At 33.6% G+C, this 19,513-nt stretch overlaps 2 protein-coding genes across 3 annotated transcripts; one reads left to right on the top strand and one right to left on the bottom strand.

Annotated features, from left to right (window-relative positions):
• The first annotated feature begins 671 nt into the window (after positions 1–671).
• On the top strand, positions 672–10,836 carry LOC126738549 (FGFR1 oncogene partner 2 homolog). Its single transcript, XM_050443925.1, has 3 exons — positions 672–1,409; positions 10,470–10,622; positions 10,676–10,836. The coding sequence occupies exons 1-3, from the start codon at positions 1,050–1,052 to the stop codon at positions 10,763–10,765; spliced, it is 603 nt and encodes a 200-aa protein (XP_050299882.1). The 5' UTR covers positions 672–1,049; the 3' UTR covers positions 10,766–10,836.
• Positions 10,837–10,995: 159 nt separating this feature from the next.
• Positions 10,996–18,623, bottom strand: LOC126738550 (signal peptidase complex subunit 3). Of its 2 annotated transcripts, none has more exons than XM_050443926.1 (4): positions 18,375–18,621; positions 18,163–18,325; positions 18,002–18,105; positions 10,996–11,250 (listed from the first exon to the last, which is right to left on the bottom strand). In XM_050443926.1, exons 1-4 carry the CDS (start codon positions 18,515–18,517, stop codon positions 11,121–11,123), a joined length of 540 nt encoding a protein of 179 aa, XP_050299883.1. In that variant the 5' UTR covers positions 18,518–18,621; the 3' UTR covers positions 10,996–11,120. The 2 variants fall into 2 exon arrangements, with proteins under 2 accessions (XP_050299883.1, XP_050299884.1); XM_050443927.1 differs by lacking the exon at positions 10,996–11,250 and adding an exon at positions 16,471–16,596 and having other exon boundaries at positions 18,375–18,623.
• Between the last annotated feature and the right edge of the window lie 890 nt (positions 18,624–19,513).

Here is a 19,513-nt window from a genome sequence, read left to right on the forward strand (position 1 = left end):
TATTTGACCAAAATATAAAATATTTTAGTACAATTTTGACAATTATATTGACTTTAGTAGGCCGCTCCTTAAAGAGATTCCTAAAATGCCGTACAATTCTTGTTAAAAGCGCACTTCTCAGTACACCTTTGACAAGTGACATTGATGATGGATTACAATGTTGCCAGGTCTAATATCATTTGATAATAAAATACTTTTATGGCAACGTCGCATATGCTGTTAATTTGTTGTTTATTGCCTTCATTGTTGTAATTCAAAGAAAACACAAATGAAATAAATAGATATTCATTTTACATCAGTTAATACGTAAGTTGCATTTTTAATTGTATTTGACAACACAAATGACTGACGGCACATATTTTGATGTTTAACCGACATTGCCAAACTTAATTAAATCCACCAGATTAATGACTTTTGAACTTTGTTGATTTGAATTTCTGGTGATTTTCCTAGCATTAGAATATCTTCCTAAAAGAACTTAAGTGATAGGTAGGTGATCTTGATATATTTGGAAATAAGTAACATCAAAAATGTTTTTCGATCTTTCCACCAGACTCTCTCTATACTTCTTCATACATCAAGTGCAGTATTCGTATTCTAAAAAAGCGCAAATCCTGAATTCTAAAAATCCAGCCTCGTCAACCGTGCATCTGTCACTGTCAATTTGCACAGCTGTCAGTGACACTGACAACAAACGCGATTTTTTTTTTAATCCCACAACAGAGGGAATAAAAGTCCAGAAATCCAGGCAAATGGACTGAATACAATGAAAACCGTGCAGTTTTGCCCCTTTAGAAGAAACCCGCGCGCATCCATTGCTCCTTAGTTAACATTATGAGTTGTCCTTACAGTTGCATTTAAAGTGAGATATTATTAAGTTGTTCAAGCAGAACCCATAAAGTTACAAAATAGGGTATTGCATAGTAACAAAACCGTTGAGTTTGCTATATTTATTGCTTAATAAGCTTTAAATGTTTATTATTGCCGATACTTCGAGCGGAACAAGAATTTCCAATATAGACTGACACTTTAATACCACAGCAATAAAAATGTCCCTTACCATGCAACAGATCCTAATAGATGCCAAAAAGCTGGCCGGAAGACTCAAGGATAGAGACACCTTAACAGATAACTTACTGTCAGAAACTCATGCCATTAATAAAAAAATTGATACAATGAAACAGTTTCAAGAGGAAGTGGAGCAACTGAACGAAATCGCTAGTCAAAAACCTCACTCTCAACTCATAGCGAATATTCAAAAAGAAAACAGGCATTTAAGAGAAATCCAGCAGGAAAATAGAGATCTCAAATCCACCCTGGAGGAGTACCAGTTTACTATAGAGAGAATTATGACTAAATATAGACAGCATACACAGGAGAAGATATATAAAACAAGAATTAATTTTAAGGTGAGTAAATATATAATTAAAATCTGCAAGTTATCTCAAATCAAATATTTTAGAACTGCTATAATCTTTAACAATTTACATGTATAGTTTATTGTTTGTGTATTCCCATATTTTAAAGGGGATTTTCTTGTACAATACAGGATTGTACTTGTAAAATTATGAATTTGTTTTGTGAAAAGCATAATTTTCCCCCTTAACCTAAAATGAAACCTTAATATTACTTATTTTTAAAAAATTAAAATATATATTATCCAAAATAGACATTACCTGCAATGTTTTATTGTCAGTAAAATTACATAATAAACAATAGGTATTGAAGATAAAATCTCACTACACTAAAAAGTTAGTTAAGTTTACAAATGTCTTATAAAGTGAAACTTTACAGGAACAGTGTCAAAACTATTAAGAATTAGGTATGCTAAGACTACATATTAAATATATAATAATACACAAGTTGACTCCTTAAAGTGTTGTTGAAAAATATTCCTGTAGTGAATTATAACTTGTAATTTATAAGGTTTTGTAGATCATTTATTTAGTCAAACGAGGTTACTTAATAATTACCATATTATATTTTAAAAAATTAAATAAAAAACTGGAATTTAGCAACATCTTTTTTAATTTTTTTTAGCGGTATTTGAAAATATATATCAAAATTATTTATTAAATGAATACATTATTGTGAGCACTTTTTCTCGCCTATACGATGACACCTTTAAATTTAAAATATGATGTTCTGTCTTTAGAGAGTCACTTTTCCTAAGAGAGTCTTAAGAGACTTTCAATTTCCTGAAATTGTTTTATTAACAGAGCATTGGTTGAAGCAGGATGAGTTGATTCAAGTGTCCCATTACGTGGTTGTATCTAAATTTCGTAGATCTTAATCTGTACACGGGGGTTGTATGATATAGATGGATGAAGTCTTCTTAAAACAGAGCTCCTTTCAACAAATAATGAAATTTAATTACTTATTACTAGAACGGGTCTTTGAATTCACCATTAGTTTTTTTAGATCTCGAAATTTATATATAGTATGCATCTATCGGGCCTTCCTCTGACATTAAGGTATTCCTAAGAAATCTGGATGAGATTCTGTCTGGTATTTCGAGCTCTGCAAACATGATTGTAGCGGATCTTAATGTAAATTTTGATGATAGGAGCTCTGCATGCACAACTCGCTTGAGTAATCTACTTGAATGTTATGGCTTGCAAATGCATGTTAAATCGTTGACACGTATTGCTCGATTCTCTTTGAGTACTATTGACTATATGTGCTCTAACTATTGTTCTGAGATATGTATTCACTATATGTACCGTTGAAAATGCTGCACTGTCCGACCATGAAGCAATTTTTTTTTTATGTTTTACAACCTAAACAGCAAGCAAAAGCTCTAACACATTTTGGCTGAGTTTTTAGCACTACAAATTACAAACAATTTAACAATTTATGTGCCTCTTCTTCTAACTGGGACACAATTCTTGAATCAGATGACCCTATATCTGCTTTACACAATAGGATTGTTGACTTGTTTAATGCAGCTTTTCCTAGCAAAAAGATAAAACGCAAAAAACTGTCTAAAAAAGAGTGGTTTACTAAGGGTCTAACTATTTCTTCAAAAAATCTCTGTTCGCTCCATACCATCAGGAAATATACGTCATCTCTTTATTTCAATGAGTATTTTGCTAAATATCGCCCCATATTTCGTCGCTTAATAAGACTCTCCAAGGAACAATATTATTCCAACAGGCTGATCAAGTCCCAAAATTCGCAGAAGGAATGTTGGAATATTATAAATGACATATGCAATAAAAACTGTCATTGCCCTGCTTCCGTTCCCAATGTTTCCCCAAACGCACTTAACACCTTTTATTGCAGTAGATATAGCAGATAATGTCCAACAAGGCTTGACTCCATCAGTAGATCCAATGACTTACTTGTCAGCTGTCAACGTTTGAGACTCCTTTCTGTTTTTTCCAACTGAGCTGACAGAATTAAAAGGCGTCTTAAAATCGATAAAAAACAAAAACAGTTCAGGAGAGGATGGCATATCTGCAAACATTCTTCTCAATATTCCTGATTCAGCCTTAACGGTCCTGGTAAAAGCAATTAACCAGTCGTGGGAAACAGGATCATTTCCCTCTTGTCTAAAAATAGTTAAAGTCATTCCAGTCCACAAAGAAGGAGACATGGAGATTCCTTCTAATTTCCGGCCAATATCACTTCTATCCACCATGTCAAAAATCATAGAAAAACTGGTGAAGACTTGTATGCTGTCTTTTATTAATGCAAATAACATCCGTAGTAAGTGTATAATACCAATACAAATGATGCTGTATACCATCTTCTTTAGTACTTGTACTCTCATATCAATGGCGGGGGAGTTTCGGCGGCTGTTTTTTGTGATCTGTCAAAAGCTTTTGACTGTATTAGTCATGACATTCTGCTGCTGAAGCTCCACCACTATGGTTTTAGAGGCTTTCCTCTATCATGGTTTTCTTCATTCCTGCGAGGTCGACGGCAACGGGTTTTGGTTGGGTCAAAGTACTCAGAATATAGCTTTATTAGATGGGGAGTGCCTCAGAGCTCAGTCTTAGTTCAGTCACCCAGTTCTATTTTTGCTTTACATAAATGATCTGGCTGGTCTCTCTATTCGCGGTGTCTTCACTATATTTGCAGATGATTCCACAATAGGCAGGCTCTGGACTCAGATTCTCTCCATAAGATCATCCTGGAGGATCTTAAGATGGTAAAAAGGTGGTGTGTTAATTTGCTATGTTTTAAATGTAATTTTAAAGATGTTTCTATAGATGGTGATCCAATTCAGATTAACCCTGACAGCAAATTTCTTGGAATTTTCATAGACAAAGATCTCAAATTTTACACACATATAAATCTTCTTGCCAAAAAGCTAACATCTGGTTGTTATGCTGTCAGGATCAGTGTACAGGAACTTGGTCCAAAAATTGGCAAGTCCGTTTATTGTTCCCTCTTTGAATCCCACCTTCGCTACGGTATCGCTTTCTGGGGCAGTACAAGCAGTTACATTATTCAAATGTTGTTTGTTATTCAAAAACGGGCCATCCGATATATATGTGGGGCTATAACCCCCGGGATTCCCAAAATAAAATACTAACTCTGCCATGTCTGTATATTCTTGAGACTGCTTGCATAATCTATAAGTATAGAGAAAGGTTCATGGTCAGGACTGCTCGGTACCCAAGCAGGAATCAGATGATTTTGCACCTTCCTCGACCTACTTCAGCTTTAACAAAAAAATCAATTTTTTACGACAGTATTTCTATATTTAATCATCTGCCTATCATTATTAAAAACTTTTTTCGATTGCTTGCTGTTAAGACCTATTTCTCTGTTGAAGAATTTTTTAATGATATACTGTAAGTAACTGATTATATATATATAAGATTAATGGTTATGTTTTTAAGTATGTATGTTCGTATTTTATATTTGTGTCTTAAATATTTCTTTTTTAATTTTAAATTTTATACTTGTAGTTTGTAAGTTTTATTTTTCTAGCTTTGTTAAAAACTGTAAAATACGCTTTAAAATGTGGTTTATTACCTGTCAGAGTTGTTCTTAGCCAATGGGTCTCTACAATGCAAATTCACTCAACAGTCATCCTTCTTATATTGTTAGACATAAACTCGAACATCACATAAAAATAATAAAAAAAAAAAACAATATTTACTGTTCTGTCAACTTTTGGCAATAATAAATATACTCACCGGGGAACTTCCGTTCCCTTGCATCATCTTAGTCAACATCAATTTACACAATGTCACATTTCAATATATATATATATGTCAAACATGTTATCTTCCTTTATTTGACGACTAGCTAGTGTCACCTAAAATAGTAAGGGCTTCCCCAGACGCTCCACTGCCGCTAAACAGTAAGCATCTCAACGAATTAGACAAAGGATATATTTCTACTATATCCTTCTGTTTATTCGTGTCAATCGAGCCCCAGGTAAGGCCCCCAGTCTTACCAGACAGCACTCGAGGGATTGCGCATTCGTTCCTAATTGAACAGAGGCTTTCACACCTACTTGTGCGGGCATCTTCAAGATGCGCAAACAGATCTGTACAAACTTCTCATAATGGCCACATATCTACTCAAGATCTACTATTTCTTACATATTCACCACTATTGAATTTAGCAGCCTGGTTTAACCAGTAAACACAACTCTTTTTCCAACACACCACCTTACACACATTGCTTTCTGACTGACTCCCAATTAATATTTTTGGGTGTCCCCTTAACTCAATGAATATTAGAGATCTTTAGCAATATACGTTATTTTAAATATATCAAGTTCTTAATTGATTATGGAATTAATTAAAATGAGATAGAATTATTATAGATCATTAAAAGAGTTTTGTTTTAAATGAGAATACATATATTAAAATATAAAATAAAAAATATATAATATAATAAAATGATAAAAATCAAATATGTTTTACAAAACATTTTAATGTTATAACAATAAAGCAATATTTGACTTTGACTTCATTAACTTTGTTTTTTCTTGTCGGCGCTATATTGACCATTTGCAGTTTAGCATCAATAGCTCTTTTAATTAGCTTTTCAATGAGGTATCTTGTATTTCAAATGAGGATTTAGGGTCACCCCTATAATATTATATACCTATCCCTTTTTTGGTCACTGAGCTATTACCAAAATTATGTGTTGGAAGTAGTGGAAAAGTGTGATACACTTTTGAAAAGGTAATTAAAAGAGCTGTATAAAATTGCAATACGGCGCCCATAGTAAAAACCAACCATTATAATGAAAAGTGTATACAGGGTGATTCCTTTAGACAGGCTGTGAGTAAATAGAAAGATACATGGTCAAATGATACATCATCTTGAAGCTCTTGAAAAATGCTTTCCAATAATACTAAAGAAAGCCACATTTTAGAAAATTCTTCTCTGTTTATCAAGGAAACCACATTTTTGACATTTTTTATTATTATTTCATTAAATGTTTAAAAGGAATCAAATATTCAATATATAGTATATGCAGTATAGAATATATATAATATATTCAAATGTTTAGTCAGAAAAGTACTTAAATTTCGTAAGTTACATCCCTATAAACTGCAAATACTGCAAGAAGTTAAAATTAGTTCAAGTAATGAATTTATACAGGTAATGACAAGAATAGGTCCCCTTCGAATTATATTGTCTTAAGAAACGCCGATTTTAATTAATTATTTCTGGAGAACTTAAGTTGTTTACTTTAGTGTATTGCTTTGTTGAGGGTAAATAACTTTCAACACAATGCCTTTCACTCCATAACATTCAAGAACATTAGGGAGCTTTTCCATGAAAACCACTATCGCCTTTTCATGATCGTCATGACCTTTGGTGCTCTCTGAGGTAAGTTATTCTATAGCATCGGTGGTCCCTCTTTCTTCTAAAAATTATCTTGACAGTAAGATTTTAGCTTGCTTGAAGAAATATATCAGTCTATCCTTTAATGCTTTTTCAAATATTTTGGCTAGATTATTAACCAGGCTAATTGGTCGATAATTTTGAATTTTATTTCGTGATTCGGCCTTATGAATTAGAGTTAATAAAGAGACTTTAAAGGGTTCTGGTACCTTTCCCGTTTTAAATATTATATTAACTATGTTTTGTAAGGTTAAAACAATAAAAGGGTGAATTATCCTGATTATCCAGCTGGTTATTCCATCCATTCCTACTATCTGATTTTAATGATGATATATATGATGTAAGTTCCTTGGCTGACACTGATTTTAAAAGAAGTTGGTCTTGTTCATCCTAAATACAATGGGTTGCTTTTTTGCCCTTGCCTCCACTGGTTATATTATTTATGATTTTATATACTTTTTTCATATCAATATCCTTACTATTTATTTTGTATTTGTAAAATGTATACTTTGTTATATTTATTAGTTTATTTAAATGATGTCTGTAAGCTTTGTAAGTGTTATGTACTTCATGATCGTAATGTTTTTGTAGGTTCTTTTGTAGTCCATCCCTGTGTATAATTCTCAATCAATCCTCTTGTTATCCATTCCCTTACCCTCTTTTAAGTGTTTTTAAATACTTCTATTCTTTCATCATGCCTTTAGTACTTTTTGAAATTTGTTAACGAAAATAATTGTAGCATCTTCAGAGTTTTTGTAACTAACTAGTTTTTGTAACTAATTTCTGTAACCTCCAGTCATAGTTTATGAAGTTTATTTTTAATAATTCCCAAGTCATTAATTTTTCTTTTGGTATATTTATCTTGTGCTGTGTTGCGATATATTGACTATAATTGGATAGTGATCTGTGACACAAGTATATAATATGTAAGTCAAAGTCAAAAATAGCTTTATTGTTACATAACCTCATCTGTTGTTAACAAAGCATTATATAAAACCTTAAAGATAGTTGACAACATAATCTTTTACAAAAATATAAAAATTTTAACAATTCTTACATACATAGAATATAGAACACACCCAAAGAAAAAGTAGTAAGAAGTCACATTACGCTGCGCAAAACTCGTCAAAAAATTGCTTTATGCTTTAGCAAGCAAAAGTTTCTTTATATTTTTCCTAAAACGTTTTTCACAATTTATTAGCGTTATATAAAGGGGTAGGTGGTTAAAAAGCCTTCTGCCCCCGTACACAAAGGAGGACTTAATCTGCTCACTTTTTGGGATAGGCAGAGGTAAAGAGAAGGTTGTTCGGAGATTGTAACCCGAGGAGGGATGGCCAAGCTGATGGCGATATTTTTTGTGGATAAGACAAACAGTCTCTAAAATAAAAAGGCATGGCAATGTCAGGACAGAGTGTTTTAAAAATAATGGCCTACAGGGGCTACGAAAGGGAGCTGCGCACATGTAGTAGCGTATGGCTCTTTTTTGCAAAATAAATAGAGAGCTGAACAAATACTAAGAGCACACACCCCAAAACACAATACTGATACTCAGATGAGACTCAATTAGAGCATGGTAGGCAATTTTAGCCACATCAAGTCCCAGAAAATGTGTTATTACTCTAATAGCATAACAGTTGGATGATAACTTCCCTATTAAAGAGGAGATATGATTTTTAAATTTTAATTGCTTATCAATCGTCAGGCCCAAAAATTTGCATGTTTCAGAAGGACTTATTGTTTCATTTTGAGTTTTGCAAGTGACAGTTCCAAGGTTACATTTAAAAGTTAAAATATTAGTTTTAGAAATATTAAAAGTTAATCTATTAGATTCACACCACGACTTTACAAGAATTAAATCTTCATCAACGATATTCTTTAACCTCTTGGTGTCAGTGTCATGCCAAAGTAATGTTGTATCATCCGCAAAGATAGTAAATTTGCCCCTAATTTGAATTTGAGAGATATCATTGACATATAGCAGGAACAATATTGGTCCAAGAACAGAACCCTGGGGTACATCCGCATCCATATCCAGACGGGATGACATATCATTGTCAAAGAATACCCTTTGTGTTCTTCCAGATAGGTAAGAACGAAACCAGTCGAGAGCAACTCCTCTGAATCCATAGGTTTCTAGCTTCTGCAGCAGTATTCTGTGACTTACACAGTCAAACGCCTTAGATAAGTCACAGAACACCGCCGCCGCACTCTCGCCAGCGTTCAACCCCATGTACAGACTCTCCAAAAAATTGAAAATAGCATCAGATGTACCCAGTTTCGTCCGGAATCCAAATTGCTGATGGTTAAGAACATTATGCCGTTTCAGAAATTCCATCATCCTAGTTTTTACCAATCTCTCTACAAGCTTGCCAAGCGTGGGAAGCAGGGCTATGGGTCTGAAATTTGATGGGTCATCATAGTTTCCACCCTTAAATAATGGTATAATCAAGACATCCTTGAGTAAATGTGGAAAGGACCCACTTGAAAGTGAAACATTTATCACCTCAGCCAAAGAATCAAGGGTTGGTAGCGGTAGCGCTATTAGGACCTTTAGTGACAGTCCATCCCATCCAGAGGAGTTCTTATTTTTCATTGAGGATAGAGCTTCCATTATTTCACTAAAATCTGTTGGTCTAAAGAAAAATGTTTCAGGCACCTTAATGTTGTGTAAGTATGAACGCGGATCTCTAACAGACTGAGGCAATAATATTGATAGACCCAAAGCAACACCCTGGAAAAAATGATTGAATGTTTCGGCCGACACCGTGCTATTAGAAACAGAAGGGTTCCCACGTTCGCCTCGTAAGTCATTAACAATTTTCCAAGACTCTCTAGACTTATTTCTTGATTGCTTTATTTTACTTGAGTAGTATAAGTTTTTTGCCAATTTCACTGTACCCCGGTAAATTTTGCGATATCTATTAAAGTAGGATATGAATCTGGAGTTGTCTAGGGCAAACTTTCTTATGGAGTGCAAACATCGAAGATTTTTACCAGAAATTAAGAGACCCCTGCTATACCAGGGTCTTCTCCTTTTTTCCCTAATTGTCATCATGGGGAAAGTTGACTCAAAAACATCCACTAAAGTTGAATGGAAACTCTCAAAAGGATCACCGTTGTCAAGTATGATACCATTCCAGTCTATTGAATTACAACATTCTTTAAATTTCTGTAAATTTAAGAAAAAGAATTCATTGGTTTTGTTATTGTGCTGGTGTTGTTAAAAAAATGGTCTAAGCAGGGGTCTGAGTCATATCTAGTTGTTAGTTTAATATAAAAAATCATAATTTGACATGTAACAGATATATTCATTTACTTTACTGCTATTTACGTCCTTCAAGTCAATATTTATATCCCCTGTAAAGATTTCTCTATTATTTTGCAATGTGTCTTCAAAAAACGCCTGTAAATCCTTAAATAATAAATTAATATTTGAGTTTGGAGATCTATAGAGTATATTTATCCTATAGTTTTGTTTTAATATAGTAAAAGTTATTCTGCTTATAATTATTTTTGACTTAACTAACTTATAGTGATTGGCAACAAGATTTACCACAGTTTTAATTAGAACTATAAGAGCGCATCATTTCTATTAAAATCCCCTCCGTTATAATAAGTGCTATAACCTACTTTTTGGTATTTCAGGCTTTACAAGAGCAAAGATATCAATTTATAATTCAAGAGCAAGCGAGTAAGATTGAAGAAATGGCCGCGGTAATGGAAAAGGCCGCCATGCTGGATGAGGATAAGGAATTGAGGTTTGAGGAGATCGTATCCCAGTTAAAAGCTGAAAATCAGGTACGTTTGCTTTACGCTGTTTTTTTTTCATATAAAAAAAAACTTTCTTATAGGGTCTGAGAGAGTTGTTACGAATATCCCAAAAACTAGATTTAGATTTAGTTTCCAGAGAAGATAAGACGGTTCAGACCGAGCCTGTTTAGTTAATTTACCGTACAACTTTTAAGTTTCTCTAGGATGTATCTTATTGTTTTGTAAAATATGTTATTTTTTACTTGTGAGTTTTGTTTACTGTTAGTTGATTAGTGTATAATTTCGAGCAGACAGATTTAATTTAACCCCCTCCCCCGTCGGTGTCTGCCGTTACCTGTTGCAATTTATGTAAATTATTAATGTATGCACTTTTAAGTCGAAAATTTAATGAAAGACTAACTTTTTAAAAAAGAAAATCCAGTTGGTGTTTTATTCATTACAATAATTGTCCCGAAACATACACACACAAAAAAATACACTTTTCCCCTTCCCAATAGTTTTACACTTTATGAATTAACAATTAAACTACATTCTGGCAGTGGTGTATTCGGCGGGAAATTTGAACGAGTGCGATCCTGTGCCGAAAACGTTCGGTAATAATCCCGCGTTCGGTATGATGTTCCAGGATAAGGTGAGAGTGATGTTTTTGTTGTTCCTGAAAAAATAAATTATCATTATGTATATGAATGCAATAAACAAATGTTAAAATTACAGCGACTTGGCAGCCAAGAAACCCAAGTCAGTGAGTGTGGAGTGGCAAACGGCTAAACCTAGGCGATGATGCTAATAGTCAGATTCTTGCAGTGCCAAAGTTTGTGTCTTCATATAACCAGATTGGCTCCAAGTACAAAGCCAGAAGAACTGCAGTCCTTTCTACAACCAAATTTTGCAGGAGTCAAATGTGAAGAGCACATATCAAAACACCCAGAAATTTATACGTCGAGATGGGTGACAATCAAACAAGACGACTTCAAGAATGCATGGAGGAGAGAGGTTTGGCCGAGTGGGGCTATAGTATCCAAGTTTTTTATGGAAGAGAAGGATGCGACCAACCAAGGAAGATCCTTAAATGAAACATCAACACTAACGAAAATAACAACTTCATTGCGGGTCTATTATCAGAATGTTCGAGGACTCAGAACAAAGGTTAGTGAACTTTATACCAGTATTTTGGCAGAGGAATATGATCTGATCATCCTGACTCAGACCTGGCCGACGGATGGTATTCACAATGCAGAGCTCTTTGATAACAGGTACCATGTACTCAGAAATGACCGAAATGATGGCAGAAGAGGAGGTGGAGTTCTTGTGGCTGCGAAGAAGAATTTGAGCATGCAAAATGTAAGCATGGATATTCCTAATAGCTCTAATCTCGAGTGCTTACTGGTAAACATTAAAAGTAAAAAGAAATTATTTTATTTATGTGCTGTTTATATCCCACCTAATGTAAATGTAGATATATATGTATGTCCAATTTTTTAATCAATTTGAGTGTATTTTAGATAAGAATGTAGATGTAATAATTTTAGGTGATTTCAATTTACCACGTTAGTCAACGGAAGGCTGTGAGAAAAGTAAGTTTTTAAACTTTTACAATCTTAATCAACACAACTCTGTTTATAACAAAATGCAAAGGCAATTAGACCTTGTACTGTCAAATATGAACATTTTAGACTTAAAAACATTGCGATAGTCCAATTTTAGAGGAGGATTCATACCATCCGTCCATTAGTATGACTCTGCCTATATCACAACAAAAGAGAATAAGTCTTCCTCACAGTGAGCATATCTATGATTATTCAAGGGGTGATTTCTATAAGTTGTGTAATTTATTGAAGGATGTTGACTGGTCAGATCTTGAAGTAACTAAAGATGTAAACATATGTATTGATCTATTTTACAAAAAGGTATATGAATGCTTGGATCAAGCAATACCGAAAAAAACAGTAAAAAGCGACATTTGCAAAAGTAGTAGCTATCCAATTTATTTTTCTACGGAATTAAAAAGCAACATAATGTTAAAAAGTAAACTCCACAGACAAATAAAAAAAGGGGATGCTAGTTTGGAGGTTAAAAAGCAGTTTAAAACCCTGAGGGCCACAATCAAATATCAAACTACACAAGAAATGCAATTGTATCACGAGACAGTTGAAAACAATGTTTTTATTGACCCAAATACCTTCTGGGACCTTATAAGATCTAAACGTTTAAAACCTAATAGGCCGACAGAGGTTTCATTTCAGGGTCATTCTGTTAGTGGTGCTCTAGACATTGCTAACACATTTGCTGCATATTTTGAGTCAGTTTTCCGGCAGTCTGAGGAGCCTAAATTTGAAGAATGTTCCGGCAGTTTTATGTTTTCCTTTATACCTGACGACGACATCAAAACAAGTATCAAAAAATTAAAGCCAAAAAAGGCAACTGGTAACGATCATATACCTTCCTATATTTATAAGGGGTGTTCTGATATTTTGTGTGCTCCACTAAAAACAATTTTTAATCTGTGTCTAATGACGAATACATTTCCTGAAATGCTGAAGTATGCAACAGTAACTCCAATATTTAAATCGGGAGATGCATGTTTGGTTAACAATTATCGACCAATTAGTGTTCTCAATTGTCTTGCAAACATTTTATACCAACATATCTTTATAACACCTTTATAAATAAATTTGCTCTACAGCAGCACGGTTTCTTGCCGGGAGTCTCGACTGTCACCGGTCGGTCACAATCTTGACCTTCTGACAGAGGCAACAGCTAAGGCTATTGACAATAAGGAGCAGTTAGATGTGATTATGATGGACTGTGAAAAAGCTTTTGATAAGGTTGATCACGGTCTGCTGATCACTAAACTGGGTAAATTCGGTTTTTCTCTGTCCGCATGTAAATTTATAGCTTCCTATCTAAAGAAAAGAATTCAATGGGTTAAGATGGGTAGAGAATTATCTGTGCAATACATGACAGGGCCATTACTGTTTGTGATTTTTATTAATGACTTGCCAGATTCTATAGAATGTTCTGAGTGTGTCATGTTTGCAGATGACTTTAAGTTATTTAAACATATATCATCTATTAAAGATTGTGATGAGTTGCAGAGTGATTTAGACTCAGTGTCTGAGTGGTTTAAGGTCAATAGAATGTCATTAAATGTTGGTAAATGTCATGTCTTAACTTTTACACGACACGTGGAATGTACCAAGTTTAATTACATGATTGATAATTTGTCACTAAGCAGGAAAAGTGAATGTAGGAACCTTGGTGTGTACGTGCAGTCAAACTTTAAATTTAACCAGCACTATGAAGCTATTGTCAATAAAGCATATAAAGTTTTTGGATTTGTAATTAGAAACACTAAAAACTTTAAACAAATAAAATCAATCATGATGTTATACAATACATTGGTTAGACCCCATTTAGAATATGCCTCTGTTATTTGGTCACCACAGTCATTGGTGCATATTGATATGATTGAAAAAGTGCAAAAGAGGTTTTTAAGGTATCTATACTTAAGAACTCATAATACCTGTCCCTATATGATTTCTTATGAAAGTATGCTGACTGAATTTGGTATGGTTAGATTAAGTATTAGACGAAGTTGTGTGATATAGATTTCTTTAATAGTTCTGTAAGACAAATTAGATCTGTGATTTTAGGTAGTTCAAAGTATAAGTAGTACACATATTTGTTTTAGAACCTGCTATATGTATTTGTATGTTTTTTATATTTTTTATCTTGTTAATTTGTTTAGTTAGTACATTTTAGTTGTAGTCTTTCTTTTTCTCGCCTTTACTGGCTTAGTAAGCACTCTTAACATGTAATTACATTTCCAATGTGTTTGTGAGAGTGTAATAAATAAATAAATTTAAAAAAAAATTAGTTATCCCTAGAAGAAATACGGACAACATGATTTTTGTAACAATACTCAATAAGTTGAATAAATAGTCCAGTCTTGCAGTGGAGTTAATAGTTCAAAGCATAACTGAAAGTATTCCGGTTATCCTCCACTAAATTTATTTAAAAAACCATCAATCCAACATGTTTCGGTCATAGGACATGTCCATCATCACGAATAGTATAAAAGTACCAAGGGAACAATAATAACTCTCCTCAATAATAACAAAAACATAACCTAATTTACTTTTTTCGTTGTTATTAATAACAACTTTAGTGCTGGTACTCCAAATATTTTAAGAAAAACTTAAAAATAGTGCAAACAGGCTAAAAGTATACCTTTTAATATACAGTATAATGTACAGTAATCGAAGTGCTAAAATTTTAAAGGCTGCTCTTGCCATCAAGGAAAATCCTGGTAAGTAACTTATATACTTATGTTGTCTTTTAGTTTGACACCCAAAGATGTTAGTATCTACAAATTCTTAACAAATCACGAGTTATTCTGACTAAAAAAAGTTAAAAATACAAGGTAGTTTAATCGACACTTCCTTACTTATAAATTTGGTAATTTTTTTTTTGATTTTCGAGGCCTGGGACCATCATTAGTTGAACTTAATTTTTCAATGTTAATAAAAATTAACTCTTTTAGATGTTTTATTTTACGGACGTAACCAGGAGACTGTAGTAGAATCAGAAGCATCTTACGTTGTCGTTCCAATACCTAGAGCACCTGTTGCTACGTTTATTAAATGGCCCAATACTTCTGAGGAAACTTTAGTGGAAGATAGTAATGGTAAATAAAATCCATGTTTTAGGGAATTATTTTTGATAAAATATATCTTTTTTTAGCTGCTACTTATGGACCTGCATACCAACTCCATACCTGGACCAACATACCTGAAAAAAATAATGTTCTAACAACTCTTACACCCATTTCTGTTGCCACATTTGATAGGTGCGATATATCTCAGAAAAGATAGTGACGACTCACTGGCCGACCCACATTATGAAGTTGAACTGGATGATTCTTTGTCAGAAGTGGAATTAGAGGCATCTGAAGATGTCAGTGACGAAAATATTCCTGTGCATGTTGTCGCCGATAACGATCATCCAGTTGATGCTACTCAAGAAATTGTAAGTCTAGCGATGCAAGAAAGGCCAAAGAAGGGTAGAAAACGAAAAATTCCCAATCAAACTCGAAAGGAAAAAAAGATACGTATGTACACCAATAAACCATATTTTAACTATAAAAGTATTCAAATCTAACGCAAAGAATTTGTCGATTTTCATTGTAACTGTACATTAAAATGCGCCGAGAGTGTTTGATTTTGTTTGATTTGAAATTCGGTTTTGGTCACTAAATTCATATGATGCTCAGGCTAATTTAATTGCTGCTAGTGTATGTGAGATTGAAAAAAAGAGATCTTATGGCAGAAATAAGATCATGGTCGATCATGCCGATAGATTCATGGTCGGGCTCCTATTGGTGATCAAAGAGGTTTGAAGCCAGGAGGTAAAAACAAATTACCAGATGAAAAAATTGAAGCTGTTATTAATCATATTGATAAAATACCTAAATATACTTCACACTACCGTAGAGAACAAACGGAGGCAAATTATTTACCACCTGGCATCACAATTCAAAAAATGTATGATATGTACAAACAGGAAGAAGCCAATCCAGTAAGCCTAATCTCATACAAGAACATATTCTATACGAAATTTAATTAAAAAATAAAGCCTTTAAAAAAAAGACATGTGCAACAGTTGTGATAGCTTTAAAATGAAGATAGACAATGAAAATAATGAAGAAAAAAAAGATTTCAAGCAGGAACATAAGAAGCATTTGCAAGTAGCAGAGGAGGCGCAGCAAATGAGAAAGGAAGATTTTAAGATAGCAAAAGAACAGATGGATATTGAATGTTTAAGTTTTGACTTAGAAAAGACCCTACCGCTTCCTAGAATCCCTACAGGCATCATATTTTATAAGCGCCAGTTGTGGGTATATAACGCCGCTATACATAGTGCCAAAGAAAGTAGAGGTTACTGCTACGTTTGGGTAGAAGATTCAGCAGGTAGAGGCGCCCAAGAAATAGGATCTTGCCTTCTAAAACATATAAAAAGTAGATTGCCTCAAGAAATTAAACAACTTACCCTTTGGTGTGATTCTTGCAGTGGGCAGAATCGGAATATCAAGTTAATATTTACGCTTAAATCTATATTGTATGATACATGCGCGAACTTACAAAGCATAACAGTAAAATATCTTTGTTCTTGGCATAGTTTCCTGCCGAATGACACCGACTTTAGTGACATTGAGTCGGCTCTCAAAGGACAATAAAGATTGTATACACCAGATGACTACATCGAAGTAATGCGTTCTTGCAGTAAAAAAAGGCCTTTAGTAGTCACGCAAATGAACGCCCAAGATTTTTTGGGTGTAATGAATATTGAGAAAAAAATCACCAACAGAAAAATTACAGAAGATAAAGAGAAAATTAATTGGTTAAAGATCAGGTCAATCAAGATAAATAAACAGGAGCCCTTTTCAATAATGATACAGCAACATGATTTTTCTCAACTCTATCAAAAAATTTCAATTAAAAAATCTTCTTGAGGTAGACCTTGCAACGAAGAAATCTTTAGAGACTTAATAGCTCTGTGGCCCAACGGTAAGCCTATTGCTGAAGCAAAATTGCTTGCTTATTCCTGCAGACGCATTGCCTTTTTATCAAAATTTGCAAGGTACCAATATAACTGAGGATGTTGAGGGTTACAATATTAATGTGGAAGATTTGAATTTTGAAGTGGATTATGTAGAATAGGTTTATAATATTAAATTAATAATAATAACTATTATTATTGATTATTTGGCTTTTTCGTAAATAAATATTATTCTTGGAGTATTATTTGTTCTTTCATTTCGCAACTTACTGGTACTAATTACCCACTTTGCAAAACGCAAAAACCTACCAACCCACAAAAAGTCAGTGATTTTTACCTTTTTTTATTTTTAAAATATCAGAACTTATATAGGATACCAAAAAACATACCTAAAATTAAAATAAAGTTTCAAAGTAGTTTTGAACATCCTATAGATTTTTTAAACTCGTAAAATCTTTAGAGTTGATTATCTCAGTTTGTCACGATTGAGGGTTGGGAGCTTTCTGCAGAATGTCGTCCAATTGTTTGATTCATTTTATTGCTATGACATTTTTTAGTGTCAGTATGTTTTGACATATTTATGACAGGACTATGGATTGGTTGCATTAATCCTATTAGTTGGCCTCCAAGATCTTCAGACCTCACACCACTGGACTATTGTGTATGGGGATGGTTTAAAAATGAGGGGTACAAAGTAAAAGGTTTGAAATTTGGAAGCATTGTTCGTTAAAGAATGACATGAATCACTAAGAAAAGTAACTTAATAGTCAAGTTATAACATTTCAATTGCTACATTGACCCTCACTTCAACTCACAACTAAATGGTAATAAAACACATTTACACTTACCTCAAACCATTTCCGTCATCCCAGAAATAATATTTGGTGTTAATATTCTTAAAGTCTAACACGGCATTTTCCTTTCTCAATATAATTTTGTCCCATAACACAACCTGCAACATGCATAAAATCAATCATGATTAAAACAGAATTCAGTTTAATGGTCTGACCTGGTTCAGGGCATTACTTTGTGTAGAATACTCAGCTGTAAGATACAAAAACAGCTGTTTAACATTCCAGTTAAACAAATGGGTTAAGTCAGTCCTCAGGTCGAAACTTAAGTAACCTAAATCGTTTCGTTCCCTTGAGGCACTGTAGTCTGGAACGTTTTTACTAAAAAAAAATCATTTAGGCATGATTATTATTATAGTGCAGTACTTACACATAAACTTTCACAGTTTTTACATCCACATCAGTGGTATAGTTTAAGAACACTGTGGATATAAAACAGCAAAAGGTTAACACGGCCAAAACGCTAAGGGTGTAGGCGAATATGAAATTCGCCCTTTGCAGTACAGAATGCATTTTAATTCTTTAAATGCCGAAGTTTACGGGTTATGGGGAGGAATAGAAGTTTAATTATAATAAACGACACGTCAGACCGGACTACAACAAATTTAGGAATTTTGGTGGTGGCTCCAGTACGAGATTGTCAGACTGACGTGGTCAAGGCAAGTGTTTTTATTTACACGGAAAAGTATAACTTTCCACTCTCGTGAATTTTACGCGAAAATATACAAATTTTCTTCCAAATTTGTTAAACAATTTAAATAATAATAATTTTCTTTTATAATAATACTTATTAATTATTTTCTAAATGTTTTAGATCTAAAGCAATTAAACAATGTCAAAAATATTATTGACCGAACCCTGGATTTGGTAATTTCGAATGTTGACTGTAAGGTCATAGAATCAGACATGCCGATTTCGAGGGTTGATCAATATCACCCCCCGCTACTCGTCTATGTTAATAACTTAAAAATCGAAAAATCACCATCATTTGAACTATGCAGAAATGCACCCAAGACGTTCAATTTTCGAAGGGCCAATTTTCCTTTGTTATACGATTCAATATTGCATGCAAATTGGGAACAATTGTTTAAGTGTTTGGGTGTCAACGAAGCCTGTGACCATTTATATAACTCTCTTAACGTTATGTTTCAGAACACTGTACCTTTGAGGAAGGATCGAAGGCGTCGGTATCCTCCCTGGTTTACCTCAGAGATCATACACTTAATTAAAAGTAAAGAATCAGCCCACAAGAATTATAAAAGATATAATACAATCCACCATTATGATAAATTTAAAAACATACGAACTACTCTCAAAACAGTAAAAACAAACGCATATAATAACTATTTACGTAATATAGAAACGAATATTTGCAGGGATAGTTCTGAGTTTTGGAGGTACATTCAAATGAGGAAGGGCGATTCTAGAATACCGGGTATTATAAGGGATGGTGCCGATGAGTTTTCGAATCCACAATCGATAGTTGATGCTTTCGCCAATTTTTTTCAG

Source organism: Anthonomus grandis, chromosome 7, assembly GCF_022605725.1.
Source record: "Anthonomus grandis grandis chromosome 7, icAntGran1.3, whole genome shotgun sequence".
In the NCBI taxonomy this organism is placed as follows: Eukaryota; Metazoa; Arthropoda; class Insecta; order Coleoptera; family Curculionidae; genus Anthonomus; species Anthonomus grandis.